Source organism: Homalodisca vitripennis, chromosome 4, assembly GCF_021130785.1.
Source record: "Homalodisca vitripennis isolate AUS2020 chromosome 4, UT_GWSS_2.1, whole genome shotgun sequence".
Lineage (NCBI taxonomy): Eukaryota > Metazoa > Arthropoda > Insecta > Hemiptera > Cicadellidae > Homalodisca > Homalodisca vitripennis.
The window spans coordinates 83270152-83290183 of NC_060210.1; the positions used below are offsets into that span (position 1 = coordinate 83270152).

The 20032-nt window shown below is 35.7% G+C and overlaps 1 protein-coding gene across 2 annotated transcripts in view; it reads left to right on the forward strand.

The window, feature by feature from the left end:
• Positions 1-20032, forward strand: part of LOC124359654 (muscle-specific protein 20-like) — a 48502-nt gene extending 28470 nt beyond the window's left edge. Inside the window, exons 2-5 of one of the 2 annotated variants that reach the window (XM_046812575.1) lie at positions 6805-6883; positions 9514-9643; positions 18332-18452; positions 19675-20032. In XM_046812575.1, the coding sequence (XP_046668531.1) occupies positions 6805-6883; positions 9514-9643; positions 18332-18452; positions 19675-19866 (522 nt within the window). In that variant the 3' untranslated portion in view covers positions 19867-20032. Of the gene's footprint in view, positions 1-6804; positions 6884-8357; positions 8437-9513; positions 9644-18331; positions 18453-19674 lie in introns of both variants that reach the window. The other variant, XM_046812576.1, reaches the window with a different exon arrangement.

Consider the following 20032-nt stretch of genomic DNA (forward strand, 5'->3'; position numbering starts at 1 on the left):
CCAAAGAAACGTCATCAGAAATAAATAACACAATATTTACCCAATACTTCATAACCACTGGTAATTCATTTAAAAGCGGTTCTCGATATTGGTACCGAAAATCAATTTTTTCAGGAAAATTAAATTAATTTTTTCATATTCCTATTATATTTAAACTCCAGGTATTTTGACATAGGTACGTACTTTCTTGAAGTTGGTTCAATAATATTTAATCTCATTTAAAAGACGTTACTTCGGGGAGAATCCATCTTGCTGCGAGTTTCAAGATGACTCACTTAGACCAGGCTGGATTTGCAGAGGGTATAAATTAAATTCTGTCATCAATTCCTGCATCTTATGAGTACGCCTAAAGTACAATTCAAATTCTAACAGCAATTCTCCTTATTCTAGACGAGTTAAGTTTCCCGCATGTGGGAATAGACAGAACTTTACCGTTCTTTATCAATTTATTCGAAATTAAGTTTTTTCTTCGTTCGAGGATTTGAATTGTGTTGGGTTGAATTCACGAGATTTCAAGCTAAAGTTCACCAAATATTTTGATTGTGTATTGATTGTTTATATAAATTCGAAAGCTAAATACTAGAGTCTCATTTCTTTTATTTTTTTAATATATAAGTTATAAAATTAACAGTTTTGTAAGTGACGAATCTTATTGTGAATCGATGGTGTCAATGGTGGATTCTGAAGGAAAATTAGTGTAATTAGAATTGGTTTATGGTTACCAGAAGTAGACGCTCTGACATGAATTCGGTTTTTGCATTTATAGGTTTAGCATCCTTGGGAGCCACAAATTGTAGGCCGGCTGTTCAAGTGTAGTTACGATTTAAATGTTGCCAAGTCTTGGGAAAGCGCGCGCGTGCTTGTAGATGTGCGTGTGTGTGTGTTAGTTTACGAACCATAACATCACAGTTATTTCCAGACCCCTAGGGATTCCCGGCCCCCTCTCCATCTCCCCTCTCTTCAAAACCACCACCACCCACATCTTCTTCATTCATGTCTTGATTTTCTAGAATCCTGTACGAAAAGTAAATCCCTTCCTCTCCTACCACTAAACCTCGTATTATTTAGGACCTTAGAGATCGATATCTATAAAACATTACCAACGTAATGTACTGTCACTATTATAGTCAATTAAAGTTCTGTATTTACTCGTATATCCACAAACACGGTTTACAAATCAAACTTTTCTTAGGATTTATATCGTTCCTATATGCTTCGTTGTTGCTTACTATGAGAAATCAATAGCAAAATTTAGCGGTTTGAAAGAGTTTATAAAACACATTTTTAATTTATTATTATTATAAGCACTTCGTAGCACGTAAAATAGGCTACTTAACGCGCGAATTCAACTACCACCTGGATGTAAATGGCATATATGTCATAGCTTGATGTAGAGACCTCATCAGATTAACTGTATAGCTATTTGGTGTTATACAACAAATCTTGTGCAGTTTATAACATCATATAAAGCCGCAGCCATACGGCCAATACCAGGGTTTTATTCCATCAATGGCATTCTGACAAGGCAGTAGGCTCTGCACTAGACTTCACCATCTTACTTTCCTATTCTCGTGCGTGGTTTAGTTGAAATATGAATGTTTGACCATCATTCCAACTAGAAATGATGAGATAAACAATTCATTTACGTAATTTAAGCACTGATGGATACTTTATCTATATACAAAACCTCTTAAAGGACTTTGAAGTGTTTTGGTTACCTGTAGGTACTTTATTGTTCTCTACCGTGGAGTAAGGGGACTCCGAACCCAAAGTAATTCAACTTACAATTTTTAAACTGATACAGCGACTGGAGATGAGTTGAGCTTTCTTGCCAATCCTCTTATAGTTAGTAACCGCTTATTTGTTCACCCACAGCGTTGTCTCGAGTCGGTTGCAGTGAAACGACCTTGAGTTAACCCCTTCAGAGGACTTCTTCAGAGAAATTTTAAACTTCAAACACTTCTGCACCCTTATTTTTAGTGGTAGAATATTAATAGTGTGTCGTATTTTAAAAGATATGATTAACACGCGTCCAACCGCTTATTAGTTTTTTTTTTTTTTTTTTTTTTTTTTTTTTTTTTTTTTTTTTTTTTTTTTTTTTTTTTTTTTTTTAAGTGTGTTGTTTTTTAATATCCAAACATTAAAATATAAAACAAAATTGAAAGGTGTTCGGATACGTATTAATCATAATTGTACGACTATAATAAAATCCTAAAAGTCTTTGATGTTTCACACTGTTCATATGAAGCTCAAATAAAAATAAGTCACCAAAACAACCGGCTTCCTGTAATTAGGAATACGCAGAAAAGGTCCAAGAGCGGCTAAGTAGTATAATTTCTAGGATCAAACGTTTGGGAAATTCGTTCATTTCATTAATTTTTTGCCATATTACAATAGAAAATTACAAATATGAGTTAATTAACCCACAATTAACAATGCACAACAATTAATTAACAATTAGTGCAATGCGCGGTTTGAAGATTCAAACCATAGATGTCAGAAGTCTATATTACCTCAGTGCTTAATTTATTGGCGTACAGTATTTAAAACATATTTATTTGTTTGTAGTTTTGTGGTGTCTGGTAAATTATACATATTTATTGTTTATTCTTGTTATATTTATATTTAATTGTTATTGCTTGATATTTAATTTAAATTTTATTTATATGTTTGTTTGTTTATATTGTTTATTCCACGTTACTCTCTCTATATTTTATTGCTTGTTTTGTTTAAATAGTTTATTATATGTAATTTAAAACTATTATGAATAAACTAATATAAATTTTAAAGTGATTCGCCACAGACTTAAATTGTAACCTTAAATTGTAACATTGTAAATGAGTGTAAGGGGGTTTCAATGTGGTGAATAACTAAGAAATGTCACAATACTGCCAGAGATGAAGGAATTATGTTTATTTTTAAATGTATCAATTTATGGGGACTGTAAACTATCATGTCTTATTATTACTGAATAAAGATTTTTGTGACTTGTGACAATTTGTTTATAACATTCTACGCGGTTTTTCCGCGGATTTTTCATAAAAATTAAAATACTACTCTATCCCATAAATGACTCCATTTAAGCTCTCACAAATGTTCCTTGAAAAATATATTAATTTTGGTTTTTTAATCACAAATTTTTACTACAGATTTGCTTGTTTATAATCTTAGTACGCCGTACCCCGTAGCGTACATTTTCTCGCCCACAATAAGTGTCGCGACAAATTATACCGCGACTTCGAGCACGATAAAGAAGGCGGTGAAACGTGCGATGGTTCAGAGAAAATGATGGAGGAGGCGGAACCGATTAAGTGTGAAGGAAAAGACAATCAAAGCCTGAGAGGAGAAACAAGAGATGAGCTGTGATGGGCTGAAGTAAGTATGGTGTGAACACAGCGCTTGGCAGCTTGTGAACTGGCTCACTTCCTAAATGAATACATTCCAAAATCACAGTCAACATAACTAATGTTTACCCTTCTGAGCACAACAACATGTTTTTGCAGTAAGTTTTATTGTATTCATTACGTTTTCGTAACAATATTATCACGAATCATAAAAAACGAAAAATACATGCATTAGCTTGCATTAAAATAACCATTTAAACATCCTTTTTTATAATTTTGTTATTTTTATAATTTGTTAATAACTAACATGAATAGTCCTGTACAATATAAAAACCTTTTTATAGTAAAAATACCTTCTTTTTAAAATTATCCTTATCGAACTCTGTTCATAAAGTCAGGAAAGGCATTGGATACTATGACGTTATAAAAAGTGTGATTTATAAAACATGTAGTGTGGGAAAGGATATTTCATTTGTTTTTTTGTTTCTAAGATCGTATTTAGACTGTGGGATAAGAGAATGAAAAATACTACGGTTCTGTAAAAAATTAATGAGTAAAATATATAAAAATACTATTGTTTAAGGACAGTTGAAAACATTACTTTTCAGGATAAATAATAATTTTACAACGATGTCCTTTTTAAAATTATCTTTATCGAACTCTGTTCATAAAGTCAGGAAAGGCATTCAATACTATGACGTTATAAAAAGTGTGTTTTATAAAATATGTAGTGTGGGAAAGTATATTTAATTTGTTTTTTTGTTTGTAGGATCATATTTAGACTGTGGGATAAGAGAATGAAAAATACTACGGTTCTGTAAAAAATTAATGAGTAAAATATATAAAAATACTATTGTTTCAGAACAGTTGAAAACTTTACTTTTCAGGATAAATAATAATTTTACAACGATGTCCTTTTAAAATCATCTTTATCGAACTCTGTTTATAAAGTCAGGAAAGGCATTCATTACTATAACATTATAAAAAGTGTGATTTATAAAAGATGTAGTGTGGGAAAGTATTTATTTAAATTGTTTTTTGTTTCTGAGATCGTATTTAGACTGTGGGATAAGAGAATGAAAAATACTACAGTTCTCTAAAAAAATAAGGAGTAAAATATATAAAAATACTTTTGTTTAAGAACTTTATTTTTCACTATAAATAATGTATTTAAAACAATATATATATATATATATATATATATATATATATATATATATATATATATATATAATAATAAGAAAATAAGATATTTTAGGGTTCTCAGATGCAACTTATTTTATTATGTATCTATCGAAACAATGTGATAATCAAAGTGCAATGTTTAAATTTAGTATTTAAGACATGAATAATATGTATTTATGCAATTTAAAACATGCGTTTTTAACATTTACTATTAACATTAACAATCACTCACTCTTATTATGTAGAGTATTGGATTGGTATTTAAGTATAATAAAATAATATAATATACTCTGCCTCTACATCATAAATTAAATTATATGAATATAGCAAATAAGCTTACATGATAGATTATGTACTAGACTCAGATTCTCAAAGTTTCCCATTTTTCCCATGAACGGATTCTCTTAGCTATACTTAATTAATTACATCCCAGTTAAACAATATTTTAAAATGTCATTAGCTCTTTCAAAACCCCTTTAGTTCGTTCACTTCGAGTTAAATGTCGAAGGGTCTTTATTGCCGGAAGGGTTGAAAATATCACTCCACCCTCGCTCTCAAATAGCCCATTTCCGCCCTCAACTCTCTCGACGAGACCGTCCTTCTAATAAAAAAACTATCCATTTGTCAATGATTTAGTTCGATTTCTTACTTTATAGCACTTGTGTGTTTAAAGTAATGTGATACTAATAATTAATTATTGTATATAGAAAATAATTTTAAACCAAATTTTCTGTAAGCTAATACAAAGAGTATTAAACTAATTAACTGTTAGTAAAATATTCATTTCAAAATTTAACAAAGTCAATACGAATATTTAGAAACTCTGCAGATTACAAAAAGGGCCAGACACAGGTTTGATTTGTGCTAAAGCCCTTATCTGCTTCAGTTTAGTTTTAAGTTGAATAAACACTGGGAAACAAAACGTCGGATAAAACCAATGTAAAGTCGGCTACAGTAACCAGTGTACAGAACGTTTCAGTCGAATGTACCCAATATAAATAGCGTACAGGATTAGAAGCAATAAAACACATTTCCTCAAGTCAAGCTTTAATTTGGAGTTACGTGTTAGATTACTAAATGTTTTGACACACTATTAGAACACCGACGCTCCCTCAACGCGAACATATCGTCCAGCAAGCCTTACTTTACTAATGTTCGAGATAAGTATGAAAAATCCCGTGAATGTCGTGGCTCGGGCATGTTTTGACTGTGAGTGTCCAAATATAATCCATAAAGTGGCGCGCGCAAAGCGGGAGTGACGAGAAAAAATTCAAATGGCACCATTAATCATTCCGCGGTGCCAAATCCTGTTCCGTCCTGGCACCGGAACGCCGGACTACCGGACCGATCGCCTCTGCCCAGGTTACCTTGGCTCGCGACGTCTTGGTGGTTTTTATGACAGAAAGTAACTCATTTGTCAATCAATCACCAAAATAGAAAATGTCGCAGTTCTTTTTACGTCGATGTTGCTTTGGTTTAAAATAGTCCTTCCGATTCAGTCGGCAGAGTTAGGTAGATTTTGTAACAACTGAAATATTATTAATTTACTGCAGTCGGATTTATATGTACTCAATATCTTGAAAACCTAGTTTCAACTTGTTTGGTAATTGTTGGGAACTGTTATCGTTTCAACAAATTTCTTTATATAGCATATTTACACACAAACATTTTGAACGAGAGTTGGTTTTGGACTCTGGTATGGTATACTAGGTACTGGTATGTACTGGTAGCTTGTGCAACTTCAATTTATTAACAACTCGTATGACAAATGAACAAGAAAACTTGTTTAGCTGATAACAGGATTTAATATTTTTGCTCTATGTTACAATCATGACGAACAATAAGAAGCCATAAAGATGCAGATTGGAAATAAAGTAACAACCCCCTCTCTTATAACTTTTATGCAATGATATACTTCAATGCAAATAAAAGCGAAACTGTCCATATTCTGTTACATCAAAAGTTTGTTTTTAATTATTTTCGACTATGTTCCTTTGACCTAACTGGGGAAAAATACGGAGAATAGGCCTAATACAATTTCAAAGAGCAGTTTGTGGCTCACCAAATAGGACAATGTAAACGTGAACAAAATTATTCATAAAATACGTATATTACCCTCTACATAAAATGTAGCTTTTTTGTAACAGTAACTTTTGTGTTTGGAGCTTTATTGGTCATTTTACAAGGAAATCCGTAGTAATGTTAGATATTGGATTTTGACTAACCCCTATTGCTCTGTCATCCCTTCATACTGAATTGGGACGTTTGTCTGCAGCCTTCCGGGATCAGAGACCCGCAGCAGGAGGCGGAAGTCCAAAGGTGGATCGAGTCAGTGATCGGAGAAAGGTTTCCTGGTATGTCAAGTGTTTGCAGATGTCGTGCTCTTACACATAACCGGATTGTCTTCATCTGTAGTTGCCAGATCTTATAACACGTTTTAGCTCTATATTGTTGTGTGAGGTTTGCCCTTAACCTAACAACATTACTTTGGATTTGTGTTATCATTGTATTCTTGTTGTACTGTAACAACTTTATGTTAGTGTGCTGAACAAATAAGAAATGTTTTCAAGATGTTTCATTCTAATTTATTAACTGACACACAAAGTAATGCAGTTGTAACGTAATTTAAATAACCATGCGGCAAATAAAAAAAGTTTCTGCTCTGTAAACGATAAATTCAGAACGATTATTTCATGAATTCTACAGAAATCCTAAAGCATTTTGAAAAGTGTATAGAAAAATATCAACGATTATAATTTTCATCGTAAATACTTGTTGACTGAGCGTTGACGAAGCCTATCACTGGAAGGGCTGGATAAATGTTATGTATGTCTGTCTGCCTGTCAGCACGATATCTTGTGAACATACTGACGTAAAGACTTTACATTTTGTATGAACCTTCATTTCTCTATAACCAACATCTAATTCGATGGTTTGGCCACTCCATGGAATTGACTGAGTGTTATCAGACATGTTTACATTGGTCTTAGATCCATGATGGCAACGAGACAATTACAGAATAAATAACTAGTAAACAAACTTGAAGGATTCCATACAATCTCAGCGAAGCCTGTTATGCGACATCTAGTGTGGTGTACCCACTACAGTATATCGAACGGTTTAGTTGCTTAGCAAAACTATTTAAAAACTAAACATTTTGAGATAATAGGTTTGCAAGTTTTTTAAATTTATGTTTATATTATAAAAAATACACCTTTTTAGTTATAATAATACGTAGTGGTCCTTCTATCAATCCTTCATTACTTGTCAAACAACTACGAAATAACCTGTATAAAGATGTAGTTAATTCATAAACTTGCCCTAAAACTAATATTAGTTTGCAGAGTAAGCTAGTTCATTGTTTGGCCTTCGAACGGTCGAAGCCCGTGTCTTTTTCGTACTACACATTCTATAAAGACGACATTCAGAAAACCATTCTTACTTGAGGTTGGTACAAAATAACAACATACTAATGGATGTTTTGTTTTTATAAATATTTACCATAATTACTAACAACAAAAGGTGAGTACAGTGTTTGTGTGTGTGTGTGTTTTTTTTTTTAGTATTTAACCCATTGTTCTCTTTCAGAACGTCAGATGTGACTCTGACTACGAAGCGGCGGCCCAGAATTGGATTGAGGAACTGATAGAGGAAAGAGTCCCAGAAGGTTTGTTTGGTGTGAGTAATTAACCCATCGTCCTCTTTCAGAACTTCAGACGTGGCCCTGACTACCAAGCGGCAGCCCAGAGTTGGCGTAAGGAACTGCTAGAGGAAAGATTCCCAGATGGTTTGTTTGGTGTGAGTAATTAACCCATAATTCTCTTTCAGAACATCAAACGTGACCCTGACTACGAAGCGGCGGCCCAGAATTGGATTGAGGAACTGATAGAGGAAAGATTCCCAGAAGGTTTGTTTGGCATTTTATCAAAAAGGTGTTGGGGAATATTAAGGTTTTATCATCCATTATTTGGTGGGCAACCAAAATAATGAAGTGAGTTGTTCTTTCTAAGGATATCGTATTGATTTTTGCTACAGATCCGCGTATTATTTGTAAATAACACCCTTGTGTATTGTTATCTTTATTGTTTTATCGTCAATGAATTTAAATCATGGTTGTATAGGTTGAAACCAATACTCATGAGAAAACGAAGTTTCTGTCACTATATGTGTACATTTGAGGCTTTAAACTAATACATATAATTAAATTACATATTACAAAATTAATGTAATCCAAACACAAATCGTTCAATTTTTCATATCATAATATATTTGAGGATTAAATTTATAAAATATTTGTTATCTAACATTTGGAGATTTTGTTACAAATTAAACATACTAGAGAGTTCCAACTGCTTTAAGTTTTAATTGTTCAAACATAATACTATTTTAGTTGGTAATGTTATTGATTACTTTCTAAAAATGAGCAGAACGGCGCTTCACGCAAAATTACTACGTATCGATATTGCCACTTTGAAAATGTAGGGGCAATTCACTGCATGTTACTCGTATTTGATGAGATTTATAAACATGCTTGAAATTGTACTTGGGTACGGCGAAGATTTAGGAATAAAACATTGTCCGAATACAATTAGTTAATTTCTGTATAAAACCTTAAAAGATCTAACTATGAAATTATGTAAAAGCTTATATTAACAAAAGGCACCGCATGTACATTTTTTAAACATTCAATGTACTTCTACTATGTTTTATTGTAGAATTATACCCTCAAAATTGACTGTTATAACCTTAATGATAATTCAATTGTCCTTGCAAAAACGGGGGGAGACTACACCTTACAGCAATATGATGATTTATTTAAATGTTAATACTTTAAATGTGTTAAAGTACGTCTTATAAAACTTTCTTTCCGTAAGTTTTGGGATGTTGTCTTTACATTGTAACTTACCATGCTCTGGATACATGCTCAAATCCCTTAGCCTATTATGACTACACACACAACATTGCTGAGCTGTCGTTGTTGCAGGAGTGGCCTACGAGTATGCTCTGCGGGACGGCATCATCTTGTGTAAGCTGATGGCACGTCTTCAACCTGGCCTCATCACCAGGATCAATACCTCTGGTGGAGACTACAAGATGATGGACAACATCAACCAGTCAGTATCCTCTTAATACTCGATATAGCACAAAGTTCTCTGCTCTAATAGTTCAAGTTGATGATTGTGCAACCACGAATTCCAATGCAAACTGTCAAACGTTTCCTTTCTAATTTACTTTTTTGGAATAATCGAAGATAAAAGGAACATAGGCGTTGAGATCAAAACACGAGCCACAAGACGTTGAACCAACAATACTTTAGCAATCAGTTTTCTTCCGAATGTCTCATTATCACTACCTTGCTTATGAAACGGAAAAATTACTTCATAAATTAAAATATACTAAAGAATTAAATATAAAAACAACAGCGGACAAGGTTAACGATTAAATGCTAATAATAGCAATAAGACGTTTTAATGTTTATGTGCCAAATTTCTTATTCGCATATTTAATGCCACACATTGTGGTAGTAGTAACTGAAACATAGCCTTGAAGGTTTCTTTAAGCGTGTGATGAGTTCTTGTAAGCATCGCAATTTTCTCAATTATGCAATGTAAAAACTGTGGGTCCGTGTTCAGCCTAAATATTCTTTAATTTATTAGTTATTAAAATAGCATTACGGTTTAGATAGGCTAAGTATTTTTAAGCAATGTAGAAGATTCAATTTTTAACAAATTAATTCGTTACATACCTGTAATGACAGTTTTGTCACTATGATAAAATATGTAATGTAGAAAAGGAGATAATTCAAGAAAGGTTTACCAGATACAGTATGTATAATTTTCAGATAGTATAATTAATAAAACAAAAGCGTCCCTTCTCTGTGTTGTCAGAGGTTTGTTCCCACCTCTAAATCCCCGATACCCAGCCCGACCTTTACTTCCCTCAGCCGACACACGCCACCCCGCCCACTGCCACAACTGAGTTTCTATCCGTGTCATATTCTGGCCCCCTGATACTCAAAGCCCAAATACAGCCTCTGCCGATCCCGTGACTGACAGTGTCACTCACGCCCTCCCCCACACCCGCCGGTTCGACTGCTTCAGTAGCACTTTTCCCGCAATTCAGGGAAACGCTATCAGGGGACCAGAGTGAGGCAGGACATCTTGACGCTGAAAAAATCGAAATACGCCTCCCGCGCCCCTTTGCCGTCGAGTTCACTGCTGCAGTGTATGTGCAACAATAAATTTTACTCCCTTTGTTTGGGTTTTAGCTCCTGCAGCAACTGCTCCACAGACACTAACGCGATTTTAACGCACTCCAATTACTAAAAATTCATCATTCTTATTGCACTTGTAAAAACACTTCTATGTATACAACAAACTAAAGCAACAATATTGTATTATTCTAATGCAATCTTACTATCATTTCTAGTAATATAAATCTTGTTTCTTGGCGTCAGACTTTTTGTAATGACAAAAACAAATTCCGTTGACGTAGGCTATTACGATTAATTATTATTTTCCCTCATTGTATAACTATTACCATTCTCACTGACGATTAGGAAAATAACGTATTGGCGAATAAAGATAAATATTTTATAAAGTGCGTGAAAAATAAGACGATTCTTCCAACTTCGAACGAGTCGTTGCATATTCCGAAACCGGCGACTAAAACATTTTGTGTGTGGACATTTGTGTGGAAATAGGCCGGCAATAAAGGCGGGTTACAGTAAACATCTTGTCGGTTTGTTCGTTTCGCAGAACCGCTATTTCTGCCCAGTAACTGGTCGACATAGATTGACGAGCGTCCGAGCCCCGTCACTTCAGTAGATTTGTGGATTTGGCAGACAACACGCTAACACCCCCGCACGCTATTTTACTCCAATTAGCTCTGACTTCATTGTATAATTGAAAATATTAACAATCTGTGTCGCCAAATATTTATCCGTTGGACAACGTGATTTTCCTTGACAAATTACACTAATTTGGAAACGTTCCAAAAGTAAACATGTTTTACTGACGAAAAGAAAATATTATAACGCTTCATTTACACCATTAATTTATTATACTACTAGAATGGATGTACACAGATTTCTTTAAGTCATACGTTTATAATAGGTCTAATAAATTTAAAATAGCCAATCATAGTTGATAAAATCACTTGTATTTTTAATTTCATAATAAGCTTAATTAGTTTTTCCATCGACTTTTCTCATTACCCGAGAATTGAACCAATCATAAAGCGTGAAATTACGGTAAAGTTTAAATATTATGTCTTGCAATGCATTAAGGAAAATAAATTTTTCTCGGAACAAATTGAATGGGATAGGCTCTCTTATGAATATAGTACTTTTTATACTTTTAATGGTTAAAAATTACAGTGAATACATACAACAAAAAACGATGAAAAGATTCCCATAGGCAAATGATTTAATGGAGTCGTTTTCTCAGTAATATCCAACCCTGATGATATTAAAATGTGCACCAGTTCTTGCCTCTTCAAGGTGTTTTCACACAAGCAAGTTATGCGCGGACGCCTGGGAGTGGCATTTTATACAGTTTCTCAATTATCTTAAACGATTCAATATAAAAATGCCGAGTGTGTTAAAGTTCCGAGATGTATGAAGAAAAAGAAAATATTCTTAGACTTCGTAGAAATTTGCGTCTTTAAACGATTAATACCATTTAAACAATGTTAAAATGAATTACAACTCTAAAGGAAATATGACGATTGAACTGGAGGGGTACGATGCAACAATAGAACATGAGGAGGGCGGTGGAAGGGATATGAGTGGGCAGGGTGGGGGCGCGGGCGTCGCGGCGCTGTTGCCAAGTAGTGGGGTGTACGTTGTTGCCACATGACGCTGGCCTCTAAAGTATTAGGAGATCAGAGGACCATAGTATACCAAACAAACGTCACCCCAGCTGCTGGTTTGTATATCGATTAACCCCCCTGCCGTGCCCAACGCTACAAGCAAAACATCTGCTGGCTTATCTGTTGATTAGCAAAACCGATACGGCTCAACAACTTTTGGCTGCCGGGTTTATCACCGGCTGAAGCATGATTAGGAAGTGAACATTCTATACAAACCATTAGGCAACATTTAAATAAACAGTATGAGAAAATTGTAACTGCACTAAAATTGTCTACTTCGACCTAGAATTACCTAGCCTAATTAATTATAGGGCATTCATCTCTAACAACAAAAGACCAATACATTGTTTCTTGTGGGACTGCCAGGTGTACCACATCACATTCGTGTACATGCCTATTAGAGAATTAAAATCCGTTAGGCTTCTCCTTAAAATGTTTGGTAATCAAACCTTGAGTGCAACCCAACTACATTTACTATTAGATAAAATTAGTATTATTTCATTTATGTATACATTAATTCAATTATACAATCATTTTACACACATACGGTTGATGCAATCTTTAAATTACAAATTAAGTCAAACATTTTCGTATATAATACACACACACAATGGCCAATGGCGCAGTGTAGTGGGTACGGCGGTTATCGCAAGATAACCAGATCAAGCAACGCCGAGCGTGGCTGCTGCTTGGACAGGTGACCACTGAGCGATCCTGTCCTTGCAAGCGGCCCGCCTGATCGGCCATTGGTGGTGGTTCGGAAGTCACCTTTAAGCCGTTGGTCCCCAGGTTAAGTGTTAGAGAGGGCTTCTTAGCCCTAACTTCGCCTGGTAAAATAAGACATTCTTTACTTTTTTTTTACTTTTTTCACACACACACACACGCGCGCGCGCGCGCGCGCGTGTGTGTGTGTGTGTGTGTGTGTGTGTGTGTGTATTGATTTAATAAATGGTTTCGTTGATATTCATCAAAGTGTAAAGTGATGCCTCTACATTTCATTTGAAATATAAATGAATGTTTTATAAGCTTTTGATAAACCTTCATTTCTCACTTCTACTGCATTTCTTATCTAAGAACGTTTATGTTTTAAGTGTTTCAAATAATAATAATAAATAATAATAATATACCTACTTTATAAAAAGCTACAATAACGTTTTAAGACCTTATAGAGTTTATCAGTAGTTAAACTCTTACGTTATAATCACTAATAAAATTTAAATATTCACGTATCATTCCTTTAAACATAGTGTTCCTCTAATTAATGTTTAATTTCACCTATAATTGTAGTACATATGTTTGCGTAGTATGATTATAATATTTTATTAGAATGTGAAGTTGTGTTACCAATGTATGTATACCTTGAAATGCAAACATTAATAAGAAACTTAACTGTGTAGATTTTACCAAAAAACCAAGAGGCACACAAATTTGGAGAAATACGTGGGGAAAACACTTGTAAACTATACAATACAAAGTTACAATTTTAAAGGCATTTATAAAAATAATATAAACATTAGAAATATAATACATTCCAACTGTCGTATTTGAAAACTTTTTTTAAATGTTGTGTCTGAAATGTAACAAAAAATCTAAACTGATAAGTAAGATTTAAATTTATATTATAGATGGTCTTTAAACCACAAACGTGAGCTGACTCATTGGTCTCTGTGTTGGAGTACACAATACACAACACTCAGTAGTGGTTTGTTCCAGACAACTATTGAAATTTTCATCAGAGTTTAATCTAAGCTCCTCCTAAGGTAGGTAGGGGTTGTACCTATTAGTGTACTCTACCTACAATATGTTGCACCATTTGTGGGTTTTTCAATATTAGTATAAAATTAGACACAGTAATCTCTTTTGTATAGTTATACCCTGTCATAATTATAGTACAGATTATTCAAAAAATCTAGTACATTGCTTGGGTAAAAATATTGTAAAGCACGTCTAGAGAAATTTAAATAGAGCGTTAGTCAACTATGAATTAAAGGCATATCTTATTGATTGCACACTTAATTTATACATAGATTGTTATCTATTCTGTAATATTATAGTAAATACGCACACACAAAAATACCTAAATAAAGACGTATTTCCGTGACGTACTATATTATATTCCACAGTTATGTGTTTTAATGTTGGAATAAATAATGCATTTCCTTCAATAACAACCAAACTATAATCATCAAACGTGTAATAAATGAAGATATTATTACAGGTATTATAACAGTACTAAAATTGCGAAAATTAAATAGAAAGTTAGATCTCCAAAATATAAATATCGGCTCTGAGTGTCTGCTATGAGGTTAAGTAGGTTAAGTAAAGCAGATGCTAGTACTAAGTGGTTCTGTAATTATCTCTCCTGTTGTCACCACTGGACTATCTTCAAGCAGTCATTCATAACAATGTTTGAAAATGTGTGGTATTGTAATCACATCACTGTATGTTCACACTTAAGCTGGTAATCTTTTTTCATTGACTTAATAAGCGTCTTATTCAAATTGCTCCAAATGCATTGCACAAGACGTGCAGGAGCAGAGTTGGCTTTGATACATACTTAATCAATTTTTATATTTCCATCACTAACAATCACAACATAATATGAACTTAAACTTTACTTTTAACTGGTCGATTGTCCATTTCGTTACCAATACTTTGGTATGAGTTTGAATTATGTATAATTATGTTATGTAAGTAAACTGTAACACCAATGTAGGGACTTTTAATGTTTTTACAAGTTAATGAAAAATGATAAATACTTGTGTAACAAACTAATTAACATTCCATACTGCTTCTATATTTCTAACAAAATTAGTAGAATTTTGTGTGAAGTGAGGAACCATTATTTAAGAAACCGGTAACATAATTTTCATTAACTGTAGTAAAAACATAAATAATGTATACCGGTATACATTAATGTATAATGGTGGACGGACGAAATCGGCAAGCGCAGGAGAACTGCACTAATGTGCAGACGTAGAGCGCAGCGAGCTCGAAACCGGCCTGAAGCTATAACTAGGTCGGCAGAGCACAAGGCTGCTAAGAAAGCTCTGAGTCTCGGACCCTTGGGGAAGAGGATACAGACTTGTGAGAAAAAAAGCTCGGAGGAATGGGGGCTAACAGCACGGAAATGCCTGCTGGAATGATTTCGGCGATCGTGGAAGCTCTCTTCCCAAGTCACCCTGTTAGGCGGGAGGAGAGAGTAGCGAGGCCGGTTCCAGACGTTCCCATTTTTACGGAGCAGGAGCTTGTAGCAGCGGTGTCTACCATGCACAACAAGAAGGCTCCAGAACCTGATGGCATTCCAGCTAAGGCTTTTAAGGTTGTGGCGGCGAGTTATCCGCTCTTGCTGCTGAATATGTTTAATGCATGCTTGGAAGCACGTGTGTTCCCGTCGCGCTGGAAAGTTGCTAGGTTGGCGCTGATCAACAAAGGCAAAGGTGACCCGAACTCCACGTCGGCATACAGGCCACTTTGTATGCTTGACACCGCGGGGAAGCTCTATGAAAGATTGCTGAAACCCAGATTGCAGTCGTCTATCGAAGCCGCCGGAGATCTCTCTCCCCGGAAGCACGACTTTCGAAAGCGACACTCAACTCTGAACGCCATTACAGAGGTGATCAGTGCCGCCCAGCAAGCCGAAACAGCCTGTCACCAGGCTCGGCCGATTGTGCTGTTGGTCACCCTTGACGTAAAGAACGCGTTTAACTCTGCTCGGTGGGAGGACATGCTGGAGGCGTTGCAGCGGGACTTCAGCGTGCCCGACTATTTCCTGGTCGTTGTGCAGGACTACCTGAAGAACCGTCGGCTGTTGTATGAAACCAAAGACGGAATGAGAACGAAAGAGGTCACTGCCGGTGCGGCTCAAGGGTCTATTCTCGGTCCAGACCTATGGAATGTTTCATACAATGGTTTGCTTCGCCTCGAGATGCCCCACGACGTCTTCCTCGTGGGTTATGCCGATGACGTAGCTGCTGTCATCACGGCGAGGACCCCGGACTTGGCACAGTTACGCTCTAATCAGGTAATGATTCAGGTCAATGCCTGGATGATGAGCCACGGACTTGAGCTGGCGGTCGCCAAGACCGAAATCGTTATGCTCACTCGACGGAGAATCCCCACTCTGATCTTTATGAATGTGGGGGGTGTCGAGGTTCGGACAAGGACTGCGGCGAAGTACCTGGGTGTGTTACTCGACTGCCGTCTTCGGTATTGGGAGCACATTCAGGCGGTGTGTGACAAAGCCTCTAAGGTGGTTATGTCTCTCGGCAGGCTGATAGCTAACGTAGGAAGCCCTAGGTCAAGTAAGAGACGCCTCCTCATGTCTACTGTAAACTCAACCCTTCTGTATGGCGCAGAGGTTTGGACGGGTGTCATAAGGATAAGGCGATACAGTCAAAGGCTGTTATCGGTACAGAGAAGAGCGGCACTTAGGGTCGCCTGCGCCTATCGCACCGTTTCCGGTTCGGCCGTGGTGGTCGTGGCTGGGGTGATTCCTATTGATCTGCTGGCCATCGAGATACAGACCGTCTTTCGGGAGGCTGCCGAGCGGGGTAGAGAGGATGCCTTGGCTGCTGCCAGGGTGGAGACTCTGCAGGTTTGGCAGCGGAGGTGGACGGAAGGATCGGACGGTCGCTGGACATTACGTCTCATTCGAGAGCTTCAACCCTGGATAGATCGTGGCCACGGAGAGATAGAATTCTACCTGTGTCAGTTCCTGACGGGGCACGGTTACTTTAGGAAGTACCTCTACAGGATGGGAAAAGTCAGGTCGCTTCGGTGTGCTTACTGCCCGGAGGAAGATCACACCTTCTTCGCTTGCGGGCGCTTCACCGAGGCCAGGCGAACGCTCGCCACCACAGTTGTGGAGACACTATTGTGGAGCTGATGCTGCAGAGTGAGGACGCATGGAATGCAGTCACCACTCATGTACATGCGATCCTTCATCAGAAACATGAAGACGGATGCCTGACTGACCCCTAGCTCCAGAAACAAGTAGTTTTGTCCTGGATGGGACTTAAGACACACGGACCAGGCAAGATGTCATCCGAAAGGGTTCCGGCCTGGGCCTCCGTGGCCCGTAGGGGGTTTAGTGGGTAGTCCGCAAGGGAGTCCCACAGTCTGTCACTGCTGGATAATAAATAGTTATTTTGACATAGTTAACGTTTTCTTCCAGTATCTTGGATCCATCACGTTAGAACTAATCTATTTTTCCAATTGTGCATGTGTCGTGAAACGATTTCAAAGTCCATTTTCATGTTGAACACAAAGTTGTCACAGATGACCTACGTTAATATTTTTTATTTTATATATATTAAGAAATTAAATAATAATTAAACAGCAACAACCAGTCTACATTTTTAGAATACACAGTTAAATGGATTGCATGGGATTAGTAAATACGTATTTATTCCATTGTTTTAATCAGTTCAAATAGAATAATCTATAAAAATTTTGTATTTTTACAAGCTAACTTTTATGTATATTTGACAACTGTGTCTCTTTTCCTCAGTTTTCCTGAAACTATTAACTACTATAATCGTGAAACTATTAATCAGACTTCTCCTAAATTTGAAACTATTAACGATGGATTTTTCTTTCAACATAAAATAAAATAGTCTACTCATAAGACATAAAAACAGACAAAATTAACACAATCAAATGTAAAAAATATGTTGTATCAAAATGCAATATCAACTTGTTAACAGTGAAGATAATGGTCACTAAAACCTAGGCGGTCTCCTCAGAAAGTCTGAACTGAATCCGCCCTTGCTTCTTTGTTTATTTTTCCATATAGAAACATATCCAAAAAATATTTTCCAACTTTTTAAAACGTTTCCCACATCGTACAATGAACGACAACAAATTTAAATAAATATTAAAATGAAAACATAAATATAATGCAAACATTAACTTGTGTATTATGACAGGTTCCATAAGGCATGTGCCAAGTTTGGAGTTCCTGATGTCGACATGTTCCAGACTGTGGACTTGTGGGAATTCAAGAACATCAACAACGTTACCAAGACCATCTATGCTATTGGCAGGACCGTAAGTGTTGTCCAGGCTGTTATTTTTATGAATTGATATGACATTTTTAGAATGCTGTCTTGTTGATGGAAATAAAGATCTTAAAATTAATTTAACTATTATAACTAATTTTTAAATTGCAATTATATTGTTGTTGATGATACCAGTATGTTGAAAATGACAATTAGATCTTATGAATTATATTATATATATATATATATATATATATATATATATATATATATATATATATATATATAGCGTGCTCAAACTCCTGTGGCCGCCATTTTGTATTTGATAAAAATATATTATCTCTAGAACTAGTAAAGCTACGTATACCAAGTTTTGTACAGTAAACAAGAGGAAACTTTAAAAAATATTGGTGATATTTGCTTTAATAACAAAATGGCCCATGTTGAAAATGTTAAGTCAAATAAAAAAAAACAAGTATAGTTAAAAAAATTACAAGTTACCAACAATTTGACATTATTTGTAACAATTCAAATGGTACTTTCTTCAACGAAATCCGTCAACGCATATGCGCGCACAACCACTTTAAAGGTACGCTTGCATTTGCCTGGAGCATCAATCAGCTGATACCTCTTAACGGATATTTTTTGTTTGGAATGATGAGTACCAACCGCCACAGAAGTTTGTGATATATGGTATCTATATATATATATATCTATGATATATATTTCAAAAAAGATTGATCAACAAAAATTACTGCTGACCTTTACACCACAGACCCCTTGTGTTCTGTCCATCAATTTTTTTTTTGGCTTCTGTCCCACATGTTTAAATAAGCAAACTAACTTGTGAATACCTGTCAAACAACTTTTAAAATTCACTAAATCCGTATGAACGGCAATAGTATCCACTGGTACTCGAACCTGGGTCTCTCACTATTCATACCATAGAGCCCTTGTGTTCTGTATGTCAATTATATATTTTTTGTTCTATTCTGTCATTCATGTTTTTATATAACAAAACTAACACGCTTGATTTTAAAATGCCCCTAAATAATACTTTAATTGCCTATAACTAAGTGAGGAATAATGATGTAATGCTTTCTCAATTCTTCAAGATAAGTATACAGTAATAAAGATCTGTGGCTAAAGATTTTTTTTTTATTTGCCTTAACCGAAAAGTAAGTGTAAAGTCCGAATAATTCCCTACTTTAACCATAAACGGGAAATACACTTCCACATTCCGACCCCCAATCATGTGAATGTGCTTGCAGTGTTACAAACACCCTGAGTTCCAAGGCCCATTCCTGGGCCCCCGACCATCTGAGGAGAACCGCCGCGAGTGGACAGAAGAGCAGCTGCGTGCTGGAGAGATGGTTATCGGTCTGCAAGCTGGCACCAACAAGGGAGCCACCCAGGCCGGCCAGAGCTTCGGTGCCACCCGCAAGATCCTGCTGGGCAAATAGTCCCACCCTCCCGACCCTCTCCTTGCCAATATAAACTGCATAGTTAGAAAATAATAATTTATTTTTGTACATAAACTGTTAATTTATTATAATCATACCGAAAATTACTATTTTTGTAACATCCTATTTATAACACTTTCCAATAAATACTTATTTACAATGCAAA